The sequence below is a fragment of the Cydia fagiglandana genome, chromosome 2 (genome assembly GCF_963556715.1).
Source record: "Cydia fagiglandana chromosome 2, ilCydFagi1.1, whole genome shotgun sequence".
NCBI lineage: Eukaryota > Metazoa > Arthropoda > Insecta > Lepidoptera > Tortricidae > Cydia > Cydia fagiglandana.
In genome coordinates, this window is record NC_085933.1 from 25,078,573 (window position 1) to 25,101,670 (window position 23,098).

The 23,098-nt window shown below is 37.5% G+C and overlaps 2 protein-coding genes across 2 annotated transcripts in view; one reads left to right on the forward strand and one right to left on the reverse strand.

Annotated features, from left to right (window-relative positions):
* Positions 1-23,098, forward strand: part of LOC134679291 (leucine-rich repeat-containing protein 15) — a 149,678-nt gene that overhangs the window by 53,675 nt on the left and 72,905 nt on the right. The gene's annotated exons all lie outside the window — the stretch shown is intronic.
* LOC134679234 (lysozyme) overlaps positions 4,358-23,098 on the reverse strand; it is a 36,650-nt gene continuing 17,909 nt past the window's right edge. Inside the window, exons 3-4 of the mRNA XM_063538124.1 lie at positions 4,946-5,009; positions 4,358-4,498 (exon numbers count right to left, since the gene is read on the reverse strand). Of these exons, the coding sequence (XP_063394194.1) occupies positions 4,365-4,498; positions 4,946-5,009 (198 nt within the window). The 3' untranslated portion in view covers positions 4,358-4,364. The remainder of the gene's footprint in view (positions 4,499-4,945; positions 5,010-23,098) is intronic.

Here is a 23,098-nt window from a genome sequence, read left to right on the forward strand (position 1 = left end):
AGTGAACTTGTTTAAAATTCGAAATTCAAATTTATTGTAAAGTTACCTTGCAAACCTCGCATCTAAATATATTTGGTCATGAGGTTTTCAGTTTTATTCACCAGTACTAGAGTTCACTTTTATTAGCGATTTCATCAAGATGTAGCTTTATTGAATTATATTTGAGTGATATAAAGTTAGAATGTAACTGTGAGATCCTCATGTAAATGCCATCTAAATGAGTGGCTAACTAAACCTTACGGTCACGTGATTGCCTTACGCTGTCTCGAGTTTATCATTTTTTCCCCACCTCAAAAAGTGCCCAGCGCCGCTAAAGAAGTTTTCACTTAAATAATATGAATGTGATGTCACTGTCAGTGTACGTTCGAATTCTCGAGGTCTTCTTACACTGGCCCGCCCAAACTCGCTTCACCAATCATAACACAAAGGCAGACGGTAGCGAAAAATAATTTCGCCTCGAATATGCACTTCCATTCGCGGTTAGAATCTCATCTTTCGTTCAGTATTCAATTTAGAAAGCATTTAAATACGCTGGTTTGTTGGGTTTTGTAATTGGTTTGGTAGTTTTGCAGTTTTGCATAAAGTTGTTGTTGAATTTATTTTGCATTTCAATTTCACCGTGTGTTGTTGGTGGACGCTTTTCAAATTTTTTGAAAAACATTTATATACCTGATAGAATCGATGGCCGTATTTTGTGTAAAAATATAAATGCGTTCATATAGCAAAGCGTATAGGTATAAGTATAAAGGGGCTAAACAAAAACATGCCTATTTTCAACCTATACCTACAATGATATGTAATTACATTCTATCTTATTTAATTACACAAACGGGTCTACCGCGATTTAACAACACAACACCTTAAAGGTAACATCTAAAGTAGTATTAGTTACAACCGATTTATTTCTTTGGAATAATATTGTACAGTATTTTCACCTCAGCCAGCCTAACAAAATAAAAAAAAATATTGCATTCAACTTATTGTGTTGTAAGTATACATGAAGACTTATTGTGGTATTGTGTTGTTTGGTTTTGTTACACATTTTATTAAACGCCTGATAATATTATGAAAGCAAACGTCAATGGTCGCGTGTGCTATAATGTTAAGCGAAGTCGATTGTTTTAGTAAATCGATATTTCATTTTGGTGTACAGTCGAGTTAGCAAATATTTTTACAAGCCAACGTTCCAATAATATATAGTGTATAATAAGGTCGTGTAGACATATTTTTGGAACGTTGGCTTGTAAAGATGTTTATGAAGTATTCAACTGTCCAGCTATCACGGTTCATGAGATACAGCCTGGTGACAAACATACGGACAGACAGATGGACAGTGGAGCCTTAGTAATAGGTCCCGTTTTTACCCTTTGGAACTCCAAAAAACAAAAATCGAGAAAATTGCATGAAATGAGCTTAAAACTTTCAATACATATAATTGACTTCTAGGTATACTAAACGGTATGCAGAAAGTTACTTCATTAGACCTATAATCTCATTACATTAGTGTGAATCATTGTCACTGAGTCCGGCGGCATGAATCCCCAACTCAAACTTTCATCAAAAAATATCACGCCTTTAGGTCTTATTGAATAACAAACATTATTCCACAGGCGTAAGATACATTTTTCAGCGACACTATAATGAAAGATATGAGCTTTTAAAAGGTACTGTTTAATTTCTAAATTACGTAGATATGAGATTAAGCTCTGCTCGGCGCAAACTAAAATGACACTAAAGTAATGATAATAAGGTTTAGTTAGTAAGTTAGTTGACCAAAGTCCTTTAGTTCTGTTATTATCTACATGCAATTTGGTTCGGATTTAAAGTTAAGTTAGTGACGTTGAATTTGTCTTTAAATCGCATTTATTAAATTTTATAATGTTTATGATAGATGAGGTATAAATTTTATCAATTTTGCTTTTAATTTTTACTGCACATTTTTTTTCAATTTGTATTTACACTTTTTTTCTTAAATAGCTATAATTTTTTTTTAAAGTTCTCATTTTAATTTAAGTAATTTTGTACTTTTATTTGTCAGTCTAGAAATTTTAAATATACTTACGGCTTTGATCTGATCTAAATCTACCGCGGGTGCTTCCAGCCTTTTGCTCGCTCCTTTTGCTTTCAATATTGCTACCTCGTGACTGAAAATGTAAAGAAAATTTTCAGTGCAGCGTCATGCAACCTTGGGCCCGATTCGGATTTTAAATAGATATCTATTAGATATCTTTTAGACATCACCAAGATACGATAACGATATGTTTAAGATCTAACCTGTCAAATTTGACATTTGCGCGATTCTGGAGATACTCTTAGGGCCACTTGCACCATCCCACTAACCCGGGGTTAACCGGTTAAATCGTTGACTCAGTGTCAAATTATACTGGTAACCATGGTAACTACAGATTTAACCGGTTAACCTCGGGCTAGTGGGAAGGTGCAAGTGGCGCTTAAACGATTTCCACAGGATATGAATTAGAAGAGATCCAGTTCACATCTCATAGATATCTTACTCTATCTAACGTAAAAGTGATATTGGTTGCCCGAATTGCGCTGCAAAAGAGAACTAGTTGATATCTAAACTATAACGTATCTAGAATGGATCTAGTACGTGTCGTCTCTTGTAAATAACTTGAAGTTCGAATACGGCAGCTTGTTAATTATAGGATACCTACAGTAAATAATATTTATCTGCCTACTTATTTAATATTAACATCGACATTTCGTATGATTTCAGCGTGATTGGGTTAATTAATAAATGCAGTAAAGTGAACATTTTTAATGATTAAAACATTAATTGTTACATTTATTAATGAGTTTTTGATTATGATTATGAATACGACACTTATACTATTCTAACCAATTTATTACTCTATCGTAATTATAGGTACTGAATTAGTCTCCAAAGTAATCTTAATTCTAATATACATTTTGACTTAACTTATTAAACTATAGTCTAAATAAAATTGGCAGTGAAATGTAAAATTTGAGCTTAATATTTACTTACTTAAATACAACTCAGCGAAAATATTGCTCTCAAAATTTGAATGTAGCGTACTTAACGTAAAAATGTATCAAATATTTTTATAAGGTAAAGAATTCTTAAAATAGCGAACTTCAGGCATCTAATGAAGTCGTTGAACATTTTTTCCTTAATATTTTGAACGGGAATTACGAAAATTAGAGATACCAATAAAATGACATATATAATTAATTACATTTATAACGGTACTGGCACCTGTAGGTAAATATATCGGTACGAAGAAGTGGCTGTCAGTACCGATATTATAAATCGGTAAACAATGTGATCTGGGTAAAAATACAATATTTAATGTCAGGGCCTGATCTAGCATTTGGCGTCACGTCATCAACAACATTAGGCATAATTAGCACTGGAAATTAGTCTCTAAGGTGATTAGATTATGATCTATTTTCCTTTTACCGACCTTTATTTGTTATGTCTAAAATTACGCCTGGTAAATCGGGCCCTAACCTTGAACTTATCCGTACCGATCTACGTGCCGGTACCCTAAGATTTAATTTGTCAGCTGTAGGTATTATGGGGAGGATTCTATTGTTTTGTAAGACTAGCAAATGTTTTAAGCTATAGTTCTAAAACAAATGAGTAGTCAGATACTGGCGAACGCTATATGGCACGACTCATTTTGGTTTATGATAATAATACGAGACAAGTGGAGAGCTTCTTTCAAAACAGTTCTTTAATAAAAGATTGTCTGTTAAGTTACACGACAGTGACCAACGTGATAAATTGATGGATAGATAGATAGAATTCTCTTTATTGGCACACACAGTAAAAAAATACAAAAGAAAAAAAAACAATAATAATCCTGCGTATAAATTTATCATTGTATTGATGCAACAAGGACATTGCCTCATCATTACGAAGACGCATTCTCCTCCTGTCTTTGCAAACCTCTTACTTGTCACACATAAATATACATAGTGACATATTTTATGTGGAACTGATTCGTTTTGTCCGTAAATATTTCACGTCTTCTCCACCCGTCTCGGACCTTACTCCCCTAACAGCATAACATTCTGCTACTTCCCGTTCCATGGAACTAATTACGTTCAATGGAAATGAGAAGTAGCTGGTTTAGAGTTAGCAACGTGACAGAGCGTGCAGATCTTCCCGTTCCATTGACCTGATACTCAAAAATCGATCGTATTTCATAACCTCTAGTCGCCCAGAGACCTATAAAAAGGTCTCCTGTTCCATTCTAATTTGAACTTTGTGTTGACAAAATCAAAATTTCATTTTGCTTGGCGAGGTTGACGTATGGGTGGCTAGAGGTTAAGCATTACAGTCCAAATGAAACGAGAAGTTGTCTTGTGTGGTAAAGTTAGCAACGCGACAGATCAGGCAGGCTCTTCTCCTTGCAGTAGGCGTAGGAGGTGGGCCACGCCTTGAAGCCGACGCGGTCGTAGATACGCTTGGCGCACCGCACGTCGTCCGCTAGGTCCTCGTTCAGGAGATCTGCAGAAAATTATGTCGATTACCTTTAACATACTTATTATAGGTATAGGTTGGCTAGAAAATAACTGCATTCCAGTTGCCAGGGATGTTTTGGGATTATACTGATTATACTGAGCATCTTTTACTATGAGACCTAAATGTTGGTTAAGACTCAGTCGTTTGTCCACTGGTTTAAGACTCGACACGTTTATTAGATTATTTTTAGGTATATTCTTTTGATTTATATTTTTCTTTTTTTCAGGTAATGGAAAAACGAAGTATCATCAAATTTGCATGAAGAAGCTAAGCGAAGGACTACGGTCAGTTTCTCTTAAACTTCTTAAAGGATATCGAGGGTGAAAGCGCTCTTCTTTAAGCCCCAAATTTCTCTTCATAAACGCTTTAATCGATCAGATTAGCGATAGCAAATTACTCGCTATTAGGTTCGTTAGTGACTGTAATTAGTACCTTCACACTTCATGTTGCAGTGCCCTCCTTTGCGGCCCTTCTTGCACCAGTCTTTGTTGTTGATCTGAAAATTAACGTGTCTCGGTTAATGAAAAATGAAAAAAAATGAAAAAAATATTTATTCAGTTTACGAAGTACTTATACAATTGTAAGTGTTGGCGCCTCTTTTTAACCGACTTCCAAATCCCAAAGGAGGAGGTTATCAATTCGGTTGTATGTTTTTTATTTTTTTTATTTTTTTTTTTATTTTTTATGTTTGTTACTCCATATCTCCGTCATTACTGGACCGATTTTGAAATAGTACATTTCGATGCTAGTGCGGAAGGTATGTCATTACTTCACGAGTACCGAGATATCTTGCCACGAGCCGCAGGCGAGTGGCAAGACTCGGGACGAGTGAAGAATGACATTTCCGCACGTGTATCGAACGACGTTTTTTAATACAGTTGCGAAAAAATAAGAAAAACATTGTTAATCGTACACTAAACAAAAGTGGTAACAGTGACAGCTCGGTTAGACGTCGTCTTTAAGTATATTATATCTATGGGCGTTTGGCAGCTATTCCGTTCCATTCAGTCAACTTATTAAGAACGGAATTTTCAATATTGAATATTAAAAAATAAACGTGTTATAATGATGAAGAGGTAAGTAATTAAATATGAAATATGTAATATTTTTCGTATTCTTACATTAACGGTAGGTTTTATGCTGATTACGACGTTAAAAGGAAACTAATATTAACACTCATCAATAAGTAGTCGTGAATTGGAACAAGTATAAATTTTAAAAAAATTGGAAAAGTAAAAAGCACTAGTTCGAGATAACCAACTTTCCGCACGCTAAACAGCTACGTAAAGTAGCACTTTTTGAGCAACTGTATTAAAAATTATTTTTTTGATTGAATGTATATGCATACAGATTGGTCCCGTTTCTGTCAAAACCCAGTTCTGATGATGGGTTCCATGAGGAATCGAGGGAACTCCTCAAATCTTAAAGGCATACATATAGTGATTTTTGGGTTTTTATCATCAAATCAAGCATATGCATCCAAAAGAGTGACATTTGATGAAGTGGAACTGCTGATGATGATCAGAACGGAACTCCTCAACGACGCATAGTTCACGGTTGGCGATTTGTCCTCTTCGTTATGTTTGTTAAGAAAATTCAGTTTTTAATGCACATTTTTGTCAAGCTCGAGTTCTGATGATGGGGTCCATGAGGAATCGAGAGAACTCCTCAAATCTTAAAGGCATGCGTATAGAGATTTTTGTATTTACATCAGAAAATTAAGCATTTTCATTAAAAACTGTCGCATTTGATGAAGTGGAACTGCTGATGATGATCAGAACAGAACTCTTCAACGACGCATAGTTCACGTTTCGAGATTTTTCCTCTTCGTTATGTTTGTTCAGCAAGTTAAGTTTTTAATGCACATTTTTGTCAAGCTCGAGTTCTGATGATGGGATCCATAAGGAATCGAGGGAACTCCTCAAATATTAAAGGCATGCGTATAGAGATTTTTGTATTTACATCAGAAAATTAAGCATTTTCATTAAAAACTGTCGCATTTGATGAAGTGGAACTGCTGATGATGATCAGAACAGAACTCTTCAACGACGCATAGTTCACGTTTGGCGATTTTTCCTCTTCGTTATGTTTGTTAAGCAAGTTAAGTTTTTAAGCCACATTTTTGTCAAGCTCGAGTTCTGATGATGGGATCCATAAGGAATCGAGGGAACTCCTCAAATATTAAAGGCATACGCATAGATTTTTTTGTATTTTCATCATAAAATCAAGCATTTACATTAAAAACTGTCGCATTTGATGAAATGGAACTGCTGATGATGACCAGAATAGAACTCTTCAACAACGCATAGTACACATTTGGTGATTACGAATTTCGATTTTGACTTGGACTGGGTCCCGGACTCGGACCCAGAACCGGACTCATACCCGGATCCGGTTCGGACCCGGACCCGGACCTGGACTCGAACCCGGGCTCGGACCCGGACTCGGACCCGGACTCGGACCCGGACTCAGACCCGGACTCGGACCCGGACCTTGACCCGGAAAACCACTAGGATACCTTAACTAAATAAACCACTATGATTACCTACCATAAAATGTGTAAGTATATAAGTATGATGATGCAATCTTACTAGCCCCTCCCGCTTAAACCCCCGTACACCGCACCGCATGGGCCGTTAAGTGGGTTAGGTTAGGTTTGAACTGCGATCCTCACAGAACTGAACTGCTATCAGAGAAGTGGGTTAGGTTAGGCTAGAACTACGACCCTTACAGAAGCGAAATGCTAGTAGAAAAGTGGGTGGTTTTACCTCCTTTTCTACATAGTGTACCATCTACAATAATCTTTCACCGGCCCCCATAGAAGTCGGTTTTTTTTTCTTAAAAATTATTAAGTAATAAATACCTGTGTTAAGAGGCACCGCTCTTCCTTGTTATGTATATATTTTAAAATTAACAAAGATATTAAATGAAATAAAATTTCACACGAGGTTAATATAGGTTAATATCTTTAAAGACTGACTTGATAGATCAACATGACCCTTGTTACTCGAAAAAAACAGTAGGTCAATAAATCAACATAACCTTTATTACTCGTAAAACCAGTGGGTGGATATGCAAGTTAATTAGTAGGTTAATTGGAGCTTCTAAAATTCAACGCCATTTTAACAAAGTGTTACTAATAAATCTAATAAATAATACATACGTAGAAAAAGTGTAACTTAGACGTACGATTTTTCTTAGGCTTTAGGTATATCTCCTCTACAGTCAATAATTCGTTGATTCTACGATAACTTTTATTTGGTTTACTTTTGCATTAATAGTCGTAATTTTACAGATAAGATTGTGCGCACTACGTTTAATGCGATATTATTGCAGGTGACTGTATCACACGGGTGTGGTACAGTCACCTGCAATATGCCACCAAATATGCGATGCAATGATATAATTTGAATAATTTTCAAAGTGTCCTTATATTCAAATTCCCGTAACCTTATCGAGCTCCGTCACTTGATACGGTACAGATTTCTATTACATTACGTTGCCAGTAAAATGTAACTGACATTGTATCTGGCTAGGGTTGTCTACTTTTGGGGCATATCAGAAAAGTGTCGGGTCCGTAATGCTATTTTTTAAAGTACATTATGATGCTACTTTACCGCACTAGTGCGGTAATTAGCACTTTACGTGCCTATGTCAAAAATTTAAAAAAACCCTTCCTTCAGTCGTTTTTTAATTTATTCCACTCGTTGCGAATTTCCTACTTTTCGCCAAACTAAACCAGGAATCAAAAAACAAGTTCTGTACTGGGGGAAAAAATGAAGTTTAGTAATAATTATAGACGTTTCACTATTTCTGTAAAGTTTATTTATTTCTACAAACAGCTCAGTAATCCTAAATCTAATTTCAACAAACAGATAATAGAAATTGCAAGAACTAATAGAAATTGCAAAAGTCAGTTTGTTCCTATTAGTTAACTCTCCTTGTCCCCGGATTAAGTTTATTTTTGTAATTCTAAGTGTGTTTTTGTTATCCTTTTCTCTCAGTACACTTGTATCGTAATTAGCACTATTAAATGCGGTTTCATCGATTAGAAGTTTACGGTGCGATCTTCGAAATTTGATTCTTGTTAATGTGTTTTTGTGTTATTTACTGTTAACAATTTCTCATCATATGAAAAATTGAGTAAAAAAGGGCAGAACAAAAAAAAAGAAGAAAAAGAGGGTCTCAGCATTATAACTGTCAACAAAATGAAACTGGGCCTAGTAAGTACATGGTATTTTATACTTGTAAACAGGATGTTTGCCCGCAATTTGCCTTCATTTATGCATTGTATATTCGTAATGATGACAGTTTTTTTAAACAAAAGAAATAGGGGTTGTGGTGGTAACCCTAACCGCGTGTTGCGTCGTTGTCGCGGCTTCGTCTGTCGACGGTGACAGCCCTAATCCAATAATGTTTTACTGACGGAAATCTTGCAACCTTGTAAAGAAACTGGTGGAAAATAAAAGGAAAATCGGGTCACACTTGCATTGTGACCGAAACATAAATTGATTGTTATGGTTTTTAGTCGATAGATATTTTTTTCTAGTACATACTTTAATGTGTGACCGGGGCGGGTCGCTAGTTAAATAATAATTACCAGATAACTTATTATTCTTATTATATAAAGGTGCTACAATGCCACATAAATATATAACTTACGTAAAACAAGCTCACACAAGCTTAGCGCTAACTTTCGTCTTTTGTGGGTACCAAAATAGCAAATAATTGAAATAGTCTCATAAATTGAACATCGTGAAATGGACCGTTATAATTAATCTTCTATGTACGTTTGCGAGTAGAAAATCATTTTAATTTAATAAAGTAAGAAGATAAGACCTAAGTACCTAACAAAGTTCATATAAGAAACGAAAAAGAAACCATTTCCTGCGCTGTAAGTTAGAAAAAGTTCTTAGAGCTCTGACGAAGCTGCAGTTGTTTTACGACCATTCACAGAACTAAAGCTTCGACATAAAGACTATGACTCACGTTAGATCGGGCCTTTTCCGGGCCGGAGCTTCCGGCGCTTACTTTTCTATGACATGACAGGCGATCACGTGATGCTTTCCATAGAAAACGATGGGGTGAAAGCTCCGGCCTGCCCACGGCCCGGTCTAACGTGAAATCATCAAAGTATAATAAAAACCGTTTTTTCAAATCAGTTTTAAATGCAACCATTTTATGGTTTACCATTCCATCAATGTGGCTTTCAGAAAGCGAAGTCGTGATTTATTATAAAATTAAAATATACAAAGCAATTTATGTATGCTTAATACTATTTTAAGAGTATCCTCAACTTCTCCAGGATCTAATTAACAGATAATATTTCCCATGTCTATTTAAGTAGCCATCTATCAAAATTGTGAATTGACAAAAAGACTCGACGGATTAAATAATAGGGTCCCGTTTTTACCCTTTGGGTACGGAACCCAAAAAACTCATCCTTTGATAATTTTACGTATTTAAATATTCTTAAAGTTAAAGAGCCCAAAAATTACATGCAGTCAAGCTTTTAATTTCAAATCGTAATATTAACGGTGTTCAGCAAAGCAATGTAGAATTTTAGAGCATTTAACTCTTTCATCCATAACGGCCCACTGATGTCAAGGCAGTAATAATAACAAAATCTATTTAATTACCTACATGCCCAATGAAATAAAAACGCATCCATAGGTAAAGCGCGTGATTTCGTGAATTCCATTACAAACGCGGTTCGGTCAGCAAAAAATGATGGCCGCTCATTAAATGCGGCAAGTATTAATCGTCGGCCGACACGCATTATTGCTGACCACGGGGATAAGGACTCAACTAGGATTTACAGATTTAATTAGTCTTCAAATATATGTATTTTTGTTAAATATATATTAATTTTTAGTTAGTGTTCAAAGAAAACCTCGCGATCGAAAACCAAACTATTTTTAGTTATAGTATTACTTTTAATATTTATGAAAATCTAACACATACCGACCAAGTCCCACAGTGAGCTCAACATATCGTCTTATTTTGTTGGTACTAGACTAATGTAATTTATAGATATATTATGTATATACAGGCTGAAATTATAAACTCATACTCTACGTAGTGACTTTATAGGTCGCACTGAACAACTTTATTGTATTTTTTTCTCAAGGACCAATGCCGAAATCGCTAAAAAAAATTTGACTGTTTCATACATTCCAGCTGATGTGATGCCGCTGATTTCTATGGGACAGCCATAATAAAAGTTGTTTAGTGACGACCGCACGTCACGCTATCGAATGACACTAGGCTTTACAAAAAAGTATAGCTAGTTAGATACACCTCACCGGATTTTTTAAAAATATTTACCGTGTCAGAAAAATATGTCTCACGTGTGATTTTTGTGACACATTTGCCAACATAATTAAACAAGGTCCAAATCGCTTTGAAAACATGCACCGCTAAAGCCGAGTCAATTTCAGAAAAACACAGTTTCAATTTTTTTCAACACGCCCGTGATGAAAATGCAAATTTCGACGGTTTTGTATTTAGTCAGCAAACAGGTTTTTAATTAATTCGCTCATATTTGAGCTTCACGCTGATGACATTGGCGATTGCGTAGTGTTGGGCCAACGTTGCTGGAAAATGTATACTAGGATGGTGGCGAACAAGCGTACATATCCAACCTGATTTGGTACTGCACAGCACCTGAGCTTTAAGAATCCAATCATCCAAGTTCAAGAATACAATCGAACTTACGCTCTAATTTTAAAACGACATTCTGAAGTTTAATTTATATACAAAGCTTGTAACCGCTCTATTTTCTTTGTAAAATATTTATTCGTAACGTAAACTATTTAGTACCAGCAATATGTGGAGTAAATGGTACTCTCGAAGCTCGTTGCCAGTACCCATGTAATAAAAGTGTTTTAATTGATTTAATCAACATTTTTACTAAAAATTACACTAGCAACATTACCGGCAATTTTCGGGAATATTGTCACCGACAATATTGACAACGTCACATCACTAATTAAATTGCGTCACACGACATTACGTTGCATGTTGCAATTTGCTGTTATTTGTTTTGAGAGGAATAGGGACCTGCATCCATGTTATTGTTTACCTGGGTGACTTGGGGAGGGTTATGTTTTTAGAAAACGTTTTTTTTTTAAACTCGTCTCGATTTGCTTTCGCATTTATAATTTTTGTTTAGTACTCGGCATCCCTATTTAACAATAGATTTAAGAGAAACTGGACTATTAATTTTCTTTGAGTGGCTTAACGGATTTAAAGGATGACTCACACTAGACTGGGCCGGGGCCGGGCCGGAGCTTCCGGCGCTTCGTTTTCTATAGAAAGCACCGCGTGATCACCGATCAGCCGTCATAGAAAATGACATGACGGTTGACGGCCGCCTCGGCGCGGGCACGCCCGGTCTAGCGTGATTCTAATTTGAGAACTCAAAAACCTCGGTTAAGAAATGCCACGTAAAGAAGAACAACCGGTCAGCCGGACAATTGAAAACATTTTTGCCCAAGCTGAATCGGAGATCTTAGCTCGTTCAATAGTAATAATCATAACACATTATCCATTTAAAACATTATCCATTTAAAACACCAATTAAATCACATTTGCGAAGGACGCGGAAAAAACATTTAATTTAGTAGAAAGTCCAATCGCAAGTAATTGCTGTAATGTTGTTCTTCATGGGTCCCAGGGGTCACATCGCTGGGCTGAATGAAGAGTTAGTGCCTTTCTATCTGTATACAATACATATAAAGCAGTTCCGTTCCTTGATATTGGCTGACTGACGCACAGTTTAAACCGCCGAAGGTAGCAGTTGGAAATAAATTAGTCGCCTGAACCTGGAGTAGCTTTTCTGGAAAACTACCTCTTAAGGTACTTTGTGTACATATGTGACGTCCCACGGGTAAAGGTACCTTAGTGCGGTTGGAGCTTACGCTATTATTAACGCCGCTCCAATATTATTAATATTATTGCCCCATTACAAAAAGTGCACAGCGCCACTAAAGAAGTTTTCACTTCAAAAATCGACAAAAAAAACAAACATAAGTAGGCAATTGTTGTAATAGTACGGGATTATAATTGATATATTTACGATAAATAATTAGGTTTGCACTAAATAATAGCGTAGTAATCCTGCCGTTATTGACAAGCTCAATCCATCAACGCGCTTGTTGTGATACAAACCAGTTGTCATTAATCCCGATAAATTCATTATCTAGCCTTATTCAGCCGCAGTTAGTTTTGATCTCGTAATTAGCCGAGTGTTCTGATTGGTTACACGAGCGATGGTGAATTAATTTTAGTGTTAATTAGCATAATTATACAACAAATAACATGGAACTTTGATTTTCTTTTTACCAAGAACCCCTTGTGTAAATTTTATTCGAGAGCGTGATGAGGATTCGCGTTTGCGTTAAGTCTATTATTAGTAGAGTCAAGTGTAAAAATATGGGTGCACAAATCATCTCAAAAATATGTCCCGTAGCTCTTATGTCATCGAACTAAGAACTATGGGACAGATTTTTGAGTCTACAACCATATTTTTACACTTGACTGTACTATAGAGAAGCCTTACCAAACGATGAAACAGTCGCAATTGCAACCTGTACCACGCGAACGAAACGTCGTAAGTGCCGTAAAATTCATGGCGCTTACGCGTTATGTCGCGACACTCACGCTCCGCTTCTATGGTTTATAAATTCATGGCGCACAAAATACTGGTTCTATGTACCGGTTCTACCGGGTGTGGCCTGTAATATGAGCAAAAAATTAAACTGTAGGTTGTACTCCTCATACTGACCAACATTTGTTCAGCGACTTTTAAAAATAACTTGTGGTTTGATTTTTAATATACTTTAAAGTTTATTCTAAGACGCAATGTATTGCGAATTTTGTTATGTTTAAGGCGTGACAAGCAACGTCAATCACAATGATATGGTGTGGCGATGGCGTCCATTGAAGATAATATTTATTTTGTATGAAAAATAGGGAGTCTAAATACTTCATAATTTTTAAAAGTTGTTGAACAAAAGTGTCACCGTTTGAGGAGTAAAATCTGTGTTTTAATTATTTGCTCGTGTTACAGGTGAACAGGTCACACCCGGTATATGGGAGTAATATTAGTTCAATGTTTGGCAAGCGTTCGGAACAACTTCTTGTATATTGGAAATTCATCAGCGAAATTATGAGCTTCGGTTATTTGACACGGATTTGTTGGACATACACCTTATTCATAAACGCACAACAAGCCTCATTAGTTAATTTCTATGTTATCACGTTCTTACAAAACGCGTTTTGTACACATATTTCATTACACAAACGGGTCTACTGCGATCGTGGGTCGCGGTAGACCCGTTTGTGTAATTTTTTTTTACCTACATAGAAAAGGCGCCACGGAGTCATCTTCCTCTGTTTTTAAAACTATCTTCTATTATATTGACGATTTAACTAATCTCAATTAGATTTTTTTATTGAAATTAGTTCAGTTGTCTATGTATTGTTTATATTTATTTTAATTAATTGTTGACTGTATGTTATTTCTGTCTTTTTTCTTCTTGTTTGTTACCTTCCGTGATTCTTCTCACTTGATGGTCTCATCGGAAGATCAGCGCTGGAAGCCACCAGCAACATGCTGAGATGGGGCCATTTCGTGGCACTTTAATCTTATTTTGTGTTTTCTTTTATACTATGTACTGTTCCGATTGTTTGTGCTTACGAATAAATCTATTCTATTCTATTCTATTCTATTCTATTGATACATTATCTAGAATGATATTCCTGCACTCCCAAGGGTTTCTCATATATCGCAATTGGCATTATGCACGAATCACGTCCGCTCCCAATTGCACGGCGGATGGCGCGTATTAGGTGCATCAGTTCGTGTCGAATCGGGGCCGTCCATCGACCCTTCTGGGTACTTCCTATTTCTACTCTCAATGGTTAATGTTGTATTAATATTATTATGAGATTTATGAGCCTATAATGTCCCACTAGCGTCTCTCGAGCGTCGGCGTCTAGGCAATGGCTGCTGCTCGACGCAACTGCGCAGCAACGCCATTTTCCATAGCGCTGATTAAAGACGACGAAAGACGCTAGTGTGGGATGGCTCTATTTTCCACTGAAGTCTCCCACCAGTCTCTGTCAAATGCGTCAAGCTCGGCCCGCCATCTCCGACGAGGTCTACCGTGACGCCTTACAATTTGTGGGACCCAACGGGTGGCTGTTTTACGGCCCACAGAGCATCCGGCATACGGCAGACGTGTCCCAGTCCCATTTAAGCTTGGCTTGGCATTTAATGGTTAATGTGGGAACCAAATATTGACAGGTTTTTGGGAATTCTTATTAAAAGCTAATAGTGCACGGCGTACGAGCCAAATTTCAAAGAAAAACCGCAAATAAATGTAAAATTTAGCCATTTGGCAAACGCATACTAGAAGTCAACCTCATACCTGCAGAACATGAATTGCTTTCGGGGGTTAATTGAGAAAAATGTCGTAAATATGGATAGCACTGGGCTTAACGGGTGTAAGCGTTGTTGAATTACGGGGTTAAATCACAAACTCATCGGTTTAATAAACAAGGTGTTATGTGCAGATTTACTCTGGTTAATTTAGATGGAAATGGGTCAATGCAGTGACCACATACTAGATTTTGTCGGCTTAGCACCGATTAAATAAGTCCTGTTTTAGTCACTAAAATAAAATGTAATTTGTCGCTAATAGAGTTGTGCCCCAATCGAAATTCATATCGGTATCATGAGTTTGGCTAATTAGATTAGCTACATTGAATCAATCTATCACATTATTTCTTGGAGTCCAAACTAAGACGACAATATCGAAATAAGATCGTTGATCGAAAATCCAATCGAACAATAATGTATAGTAATAGCCACATTTCATATTAGTTAGCATAATAATATGTCACTCCGATTTTTTTTATTTTTCGATTGGCGTTTGTCAAATTGTCAATGAAGATTGTTACCTTGGCTACGGGTCCTCTACAGCAAGTTGCAACATTGCATGGATACATGATGAAAATGAATTTCATTCATAAAGTGGCCAATGAATGCAATTTTGCAGCTAGGTGTACATTTAAGAAACAAGAAAAAGAAAATTCTGGAGCGACGGTAGTTAGTTACTTACGATCAGGCAACTGCTTGTTTGCCCTCTATATCATAAATAATTTTCAAGAAAAAAAAAACGACTTCTATGGGGCCCGGTGAAAAATTATGGTAGATGGTGCACTATGTAGAAAAGGAGGTAAAACCAGTACTTTCTAGTAGCATTTCGTTTCCGTAAGGGTCGTAGTTCTAGCCTAACCTAACCCACTTCTCTGATTGCAGTTCGGTTCTGTGAGGATCGTAGTTCGAACCTAATCAAACCCACTTTTCTAGTAGCATTTCGTTTCTGTAAAGCCCGCAGTGCTAACCAAACCTAACCCACTTTTGTTTGGTCTATGAGGATCGCAGTTCAAACCTAACCTAACCTACTTAACGGCGCATGCCGTGCGGTGTACGGGGGTATGAGCGGGAGGGGTTTGGCATCATCATACTATATACCTACATTTTATGGTAGGTAATCATAGCGGTTTATTTAGTTTAGGTATCATAGTGATTTTCCGGGTCAAGGTCCAGGTCTCTGAGTCCGAGTCCGGGTCTGAGTCTGGGTCCGAGTCCGGGTCCGAGTCCGGGTCCGAGTCCGGGTCCGAGTCCGGGTCAGAGTCCGGGTCCGAGTCCGGGTCCAAGTCCGAGTCCGAGTCCAGGTCCGGTTCCGATCCGGGTACGAGTCCGGGTCCCAGTCCAAGTCAAAATCGAAATTCGAAATCACCAAACGTGTACTATGCGTCGTTGAAGAGTTCTGTTCTGATCATCATCAGCAGTTCCACTTCATCAAATGCGACAGTTTTTAATGTAAATGCTTGATTTTATGATGAAAATACAGAAAATTCTATACGTATGCCTTTAAGATTTGAGGAGTTCCCTCGATTCCTTATGGATCCCATCATCAGAACTCGAGCTTGACAGAAATGTGGCTTAAAAACTAAACTTACTTAGCAAACATAACGAAAAGGACAAATCGCCAAACGTGAACTATGCGTCGTTGAAGAGTTCCGTTCTGATAATCATCAGCAGTTCCACTCCATCAAATGCGACAGTTTTGAATGAAAATGCTTGATTTTCTGATGAAAATACAAAAACCTCTATACGCATGCCTTTAAAATTTGAGGAGTTCCCTCGATTTCTCATGGATCCCATCATCAGAACTCAAGCTTGACAAAAATGTTGCTTAAAAACTTAACTTGCTTAACAAACACAAGGAAGAGGACAAATCGCCAAAGGTGAACTATGCGTCGTTGAAGAGTTCCGTTCTGATCATCATCAGCAGTTCCACTTCATCAAATGTCACGTTTTTGAATGTATATGCTTGATTTGTTGATAAAAACACAAAAATCACTATATGTATGCCTTTAAGATTTGAGGAGTTCCGTCAATTCCTCATGGATCCCATCATCAGAACTGGATTTTGATAAAAACGGGACCAATCTGTATGCATATACATGCAATCAAAAAAAGAATTTTGAAAATCGGTCCAGTAATGACGGAGATATGGAGTAACAAACATAAAAAAAAAAAAAAATAATAAAAAATATAAAAAAAAAAACATACAACCGAATTGATAACCTCCTCCTTTGGGATTTGGAAGTCGGTTAAAAAAAAGAAATCACTAGCGTAAAAGAGTCCAAAGCGTAAGGAACCAAAGGGAAAACTGAATAATATCTAGTTAACGCAGTCATATCGCGCTCACTATCAAAATGGGCAAGGATAGGCCGAAATGAAGCTGGGCTGCGCATTATGGGCCGTTCATTATAACGGATAAACGGATAACGATAACGCGTTACGTTAGTTAAACCAGTTAGTTATAGTCTGTACCCCTAGTGTAAATTTCATTCGATAGCGTGACGAGCGTTCGCAAACTGCGTTATGTCTATTTTTGTATGGGATTTTAAACAGCCCGCCAAGCAGGACGGATTGGAAACTCAAAATCCCATAAAAAATGACACATAACCCAAACTCGGTACTGGTTCAGAAGGGGCTAATGCTAAATTGTAGTATATTGTAATTATTGTAATTTTTAGACGTTTAATTATGAACAAAAGCAATGAAAAAATCACACGGAAGTCTAAACCTCAAAAGATTATTTATTTTTCGTTGTAGGTACAGCAAATAGGCCGCAGGGGCACTTTTACATGTCAAATTCAAGTAATAAATATAACCAAAAATTACTATCAATCAATTCAATCATTCATCGTCACCATAGCAGTATCATTGTAGTAAGTGTGAAATAGCGAGTGATAAATTTCTTGATTTTCGGAGGCACGTTTTTTTCTTAGACTTTATATATCTTATACTTTGGCCATATCTTCCGTTGCTAAGTGTCGCGGGGCGAGTCATCCCTTTTGTTTTTTCTTGCCTGGATTTACGCCCCCTCTTAATCTATTGTTATCAGTACTTGTTAGTCTTATTCCTTAGATCAGTCAGAAAGTTTTTGGGACGGACTAATTGGGAACCTCTACCCAATTACAAAATTGGCGCGCGTCGATGTGCTCTTTGATCGCATTTACGACTTGTACGAGTGTAAGGCCAAGCGCGCACTACGATTTTTGTCGTGCGATTATTTTTTCGCAGAAATACAACGTGTGTTTATATTTCAGTGCGCGCATATACGACAAAATATGTATTACAGCGCGATTTTTAAATCGTGTCACAAAAAATAAAATCGTAGTGCGCGCTTGGTACAAGAGCGTTCCGATATCGGATGTCGGATGACCTCTGAAGAAAATAAGCGGCTAGAGTCATCAAGTCCTTTTATTATTGCGTTAGCGCTTTCTTTTGAACAAACAATAATTAACTGTTTAAAATCCGGCCAAGTGCGAGTCGGTTAAGGGCTGATCACAATGAGAACTTATCAAGTAAAATAAAAAGAGGAATTTTCTAAATAGGGTAGAACCTTTTAAACTCAGCTAAAAACAAACGTAAGATCGTGACGTCAGAGAGATCATTATGCCGTGTCAACATGCAGCTCAAACAGTGCACTTCATCAGCCGGGATTAGCCCGAGAGGAAAGTATTAGCTCGAGACGTTATTTACCGACGGCTGATTTCAATCGGGACTTCGATTTGCTGAGTCTTCGAGGGGTGCGAATGTGTCGATGGATTTGTCGGTGTTTTAGATTTAGAGGATTAGAAGTAAATAATTATTGGATCAATACATTATTTTGTAATCTTAGTATAAATTTATTGACTAACTGTATTTATGAGATTTGTATGCATTTATCGGATGTCTCAAATATGGGGAACGTACGTATATTCTGGATGTATTCGTTAGTATTTATATTAAAAAATGATTATCGTGTTTTGACCACGAGTGCTTCGTGAATACATATTTTATACACAGAAATGATATTCAGACCGCAGACAACAAATTTGTCATCGTTATAATGATATAGTTTTATTAGGGTTAATTCTAATGTGTCTCAATGCTATCTGAAAATAGTGCCATTTCATCGCTTGCATTCACAATATTACAAAATAACCCAGCTAACTGTAAAATCCGATACGTCGCAAAACGAAGCAAAATTATGGAATATTTCATTAATGAAACCAAGTAAAAATTAATGAATATTTGATACGATCTCGATGAATGAATAAACGGCTGGTAATGACCAGTCATCCGGCTATTATTATGTGATAACGATGTAACAATAACTTCCACATATTCCACCCTTGTTTTAAATCTGCATTCCGATTTCTGTGAAAGATTGATTGAGTTTTAAATGGATGATATGTTTTTATTACATCCGTAAATTAAAAAAAATGGACATAATATTGACACAACATTCGTTGGCTGCTATGTCATTCAGGTGGTAGTAGTGGTAGTAAGATGTCAACCTTAAGATCGAAAACTTGAATTCATTCAGGGTGTAAACTAGACATAGGTAGCCGATGTTTCTATTGATTTCTTTGATATACCATTGACCTATTTGTATCGATTTTGCGACTAGTACAAGGGTCAAATAATTTAAAATAACGTAGATACATAAACCGGGTTCGATACCTGGCCATATCCTGAGAGCTAAGTATGTCTTGCTGTATCTCTAATATACGACCAATTGCAAAATGCTTTTAACAAATATCGATATGTATGGTCACATCACTATCAAATCCAACACAGATAACTCCGAAGCTCCGCTCGTTACGTCGACTCGCGTGACAATGCAAATAATATCGAAGCCGATTCCATCAAAACTATCGATATTTGTATAACTGCCACATCACTGGCCCCCAAGGCACAGACGGATGGATCTGAATCGATTTCGCGGTCCTCGTTACCCGTCTCAGGTGACAATGCAAATCGTAGCCTGCCCACAAAGCACCCAATACCCATTGATGAACTATTTTAGAATTAATTTCCCAGGTATTGACGTCGGGGCTAGGTATTCTATATATAATCGGCAATAGTCTGCGGTGTTCGGCGGTTTAGAGAATGTCTGATTCGAATAATTAAATTAGGATTTTTAATCTATACACCAAATTTGATCTTTTCTCCGCTTTGATATTTGTTTGAGTGATAACCGCCTATTACCGTAGCTTATCAAATAAACGCCAGTTCCCGTTGGCACTTCAGCCATGTAACTCTAAGAGCGGTTTCGCACTACGTCCGATCCGAATCCGAACCGAACCCGTGAAAATATGGTCCGTAGTAGCGATAGAACTATTTATATGGTAAGTTACTAAAGTTACGCACCGCACACGTTGAATGACGGAAAGAAGTCGGATGACGGAGATCGGATCTAGTGCATAACTTACCATGCCAAACAACAAACCGCTCTAAATGTAAGAGTCAGCACCAATAAAGTCTGTGCGGAAAGAGAAGAGTCGTAGAATGTATTGGATTCCATACGTTTCACGACTCTTCTCTTTCCGCATATACTCTAGTAGCTGATGACAGACAACGCGCCTAAAGTATCTGCCACTCAGGAATACTTTTCCAAATAGGTCGCTGTCCAAATTATCTGTTACAGTATAATTGTTTTATACAGAGAAATATTATCTACTTTTTAAGCAGCACCGATATGATTGTTCTTGTCTACGTGACAGTGTGATAAAACGGCGTCCGTCACTTTCAATCGCCGTGTTAAAAAGTGACGGTTCATTTATCACGTGGATAAATCCATCCGTAATACGCATGCTGCCCGGCTATGATGGTCGTTCTTGTCTACGTGACAGCGAGATAAAATGGTATCCGTCACTTTCTATCCCGCGGAATTAAAAATTGACAGTTATTTTGTCACGTGGATAAATCCATCGGTAATACGCCTGCTGGTTGTTTTTCAGAGACCATTTACCATTGTAATATGTAGGTACTTTTGACGCCGAATCTACTCCTTTCCACACATATATATTATTTATTATTATTGGGAGCCTATAATGTCCCACTGCTGGGCAAAGGCCTCCCCCACTTTTTCCAGTCTTCCCGATCCTGTGCAGTCTCTGGCCATTCCTTTAAAAAGGAGTCTAACTCGTCTCGCCATCGCCGACGTGGTCTGCCAAATCCTCGTTTTGATCTGGGCTGCCACTCTGTGGCGATCTTGGCCCACAGCTCACTCGGCATTCGGCAGACATGACCAGCCCAGTCCCACTTTAGCTTGGCCGCTTTCCGAGCTACGTCGACTATTTGTGTTCTGGAGCGCAGCGTGGTGTTGCGGATACGATCCATTAATTTAACACCTAATATGCTGCGCTCCATAGCTCGCTGGCAAACCCCTAGTTTGGACCTCTGACACGCCGTCAAAGACCAAGTTTGTGCACCGTAGGTGAGAATTGGAAGTATGCACATGTCCATGAGTCTCCGCTTAAGTGACAAGGGGAGATCGCCCTTCATTAGATGTTTCATGGACCAATAGCTCCTCCAGGCGTTTTCAGTCCGTCTTTCGACTTCCTTCTCTTGTCGCGCCTGGAAGGAAACTAGTTGGCCCAAGTAAATGTACTCCTGGACATATGCAACCGATTCTCCGTTTATCTCAATCCTACGTGGGGTGCTATTTGTCATTAGCTTGGTCTTCGACATGTTCATCCGAAGTCCAACCTCGAGGCTTGCATTGCTGAGGTCTTGAAGCATCGATTGTAGCTCGGAAGCAGTCGAGGAGAATAGAACGATGTCGTCGGCAAATCGAAGATTAGTTAGTCTTCTATTTCCGACGACAAGGCCCCATATATATACATATACTATAACAAGACACATATATATACTATATTTATATAAGTAACATAGGCAGTTGATACACCATTGGGGGATTCATTATTTCTGGGCGTTAATACGATACTCTTGTGCCGCGGACTCGGATTATTAAGATAATAATGGGACCTGGGAGTGTGTTCAGAAACGCACATTGTGGTATCAATTTGGTTCTAAACGTCGTAATCGCACACTATTTATGTAATTACGCATTTGTGCAAGGTGATAGATTTATTATGAAATAAAATAAAAATTGGCCAAAAGCATGTCGGGCCATGCTCAGTGTAGGGTTCCGTAGTTACCATTCTGTCAGAATATATAGGCTAATCAGCTATCAGTAGGTATCATGTTCATGTACATTACAAGCAAAAGGGAGTAGGTATATTTTCGCAGCGCTTTGTACGTATTTTTTCCTAAGATTTAAGTAGGCACGGCACCTGCACTGACGGCACCAGTAATGGACACGGCACCAATTATGGACATTTTTTACGTTGATCGAATTTATTAAGCAACTATCCCAACATTTTTCAACTGGCAACACTAAAGCATAACCAATAGACGTTTGAGCTGTCATTTTGACACATGTCACCAAAATCAGCCGTTTTGTTCTAAGATGGCTGCGAAGTAAAATCTCGTTGCGGGCGGTGGTCATAAAAATTAGTGATGGGCCAAATCGTAAAATTTTCAAACCGAATAAGTCGACTCCGATTTAAACCCAAATCGGTTTGCAAACCGATTTGGCCAAGTCGATTTAACTTCTACTTTTTAAGTATCAGTAGTTCAAACCGCTCCGTAGTCTTTGAGTTGAGGAAATTGAATTGTCAATTTTACGCTTTGTTCGATTCGATCGACAGCAAAAATTTTGACTTAAAAGTTTTGTAATATTTTTTTTAGTTTTGTTGCGCGGTAAATCACAATTTTATAATTTCTAAAGCTAAAACGGGAAAGCACTATACGAGCAAGCAGGAAAGAGCGTGCGGTCTCGTGCGATTTTGTGTCATTGCCGCGAATCGTTGAGTTAGCAAATCGACGCGGCGCAAAACTGCCAAACCGATCCAAGTATACCGCCAAATCAATCGCTTTAAGCCCATGCGAAATTGAACCTTACAACATAAACAATAAGTTTCATTTTACTTTACCTGTAGATACCAAGTTTCGACTCGACTCAATAATGGCGGCAATGTGCATGGCAACATTTCTCTTCGTGGTTTGAAATCGATTTGTGTACATTTTAATCCTCAATATGTCAAATGAAAGTGACGCATCAGCAAATATGAAAGGATGCGTTTAGAGCGGGTGAACGT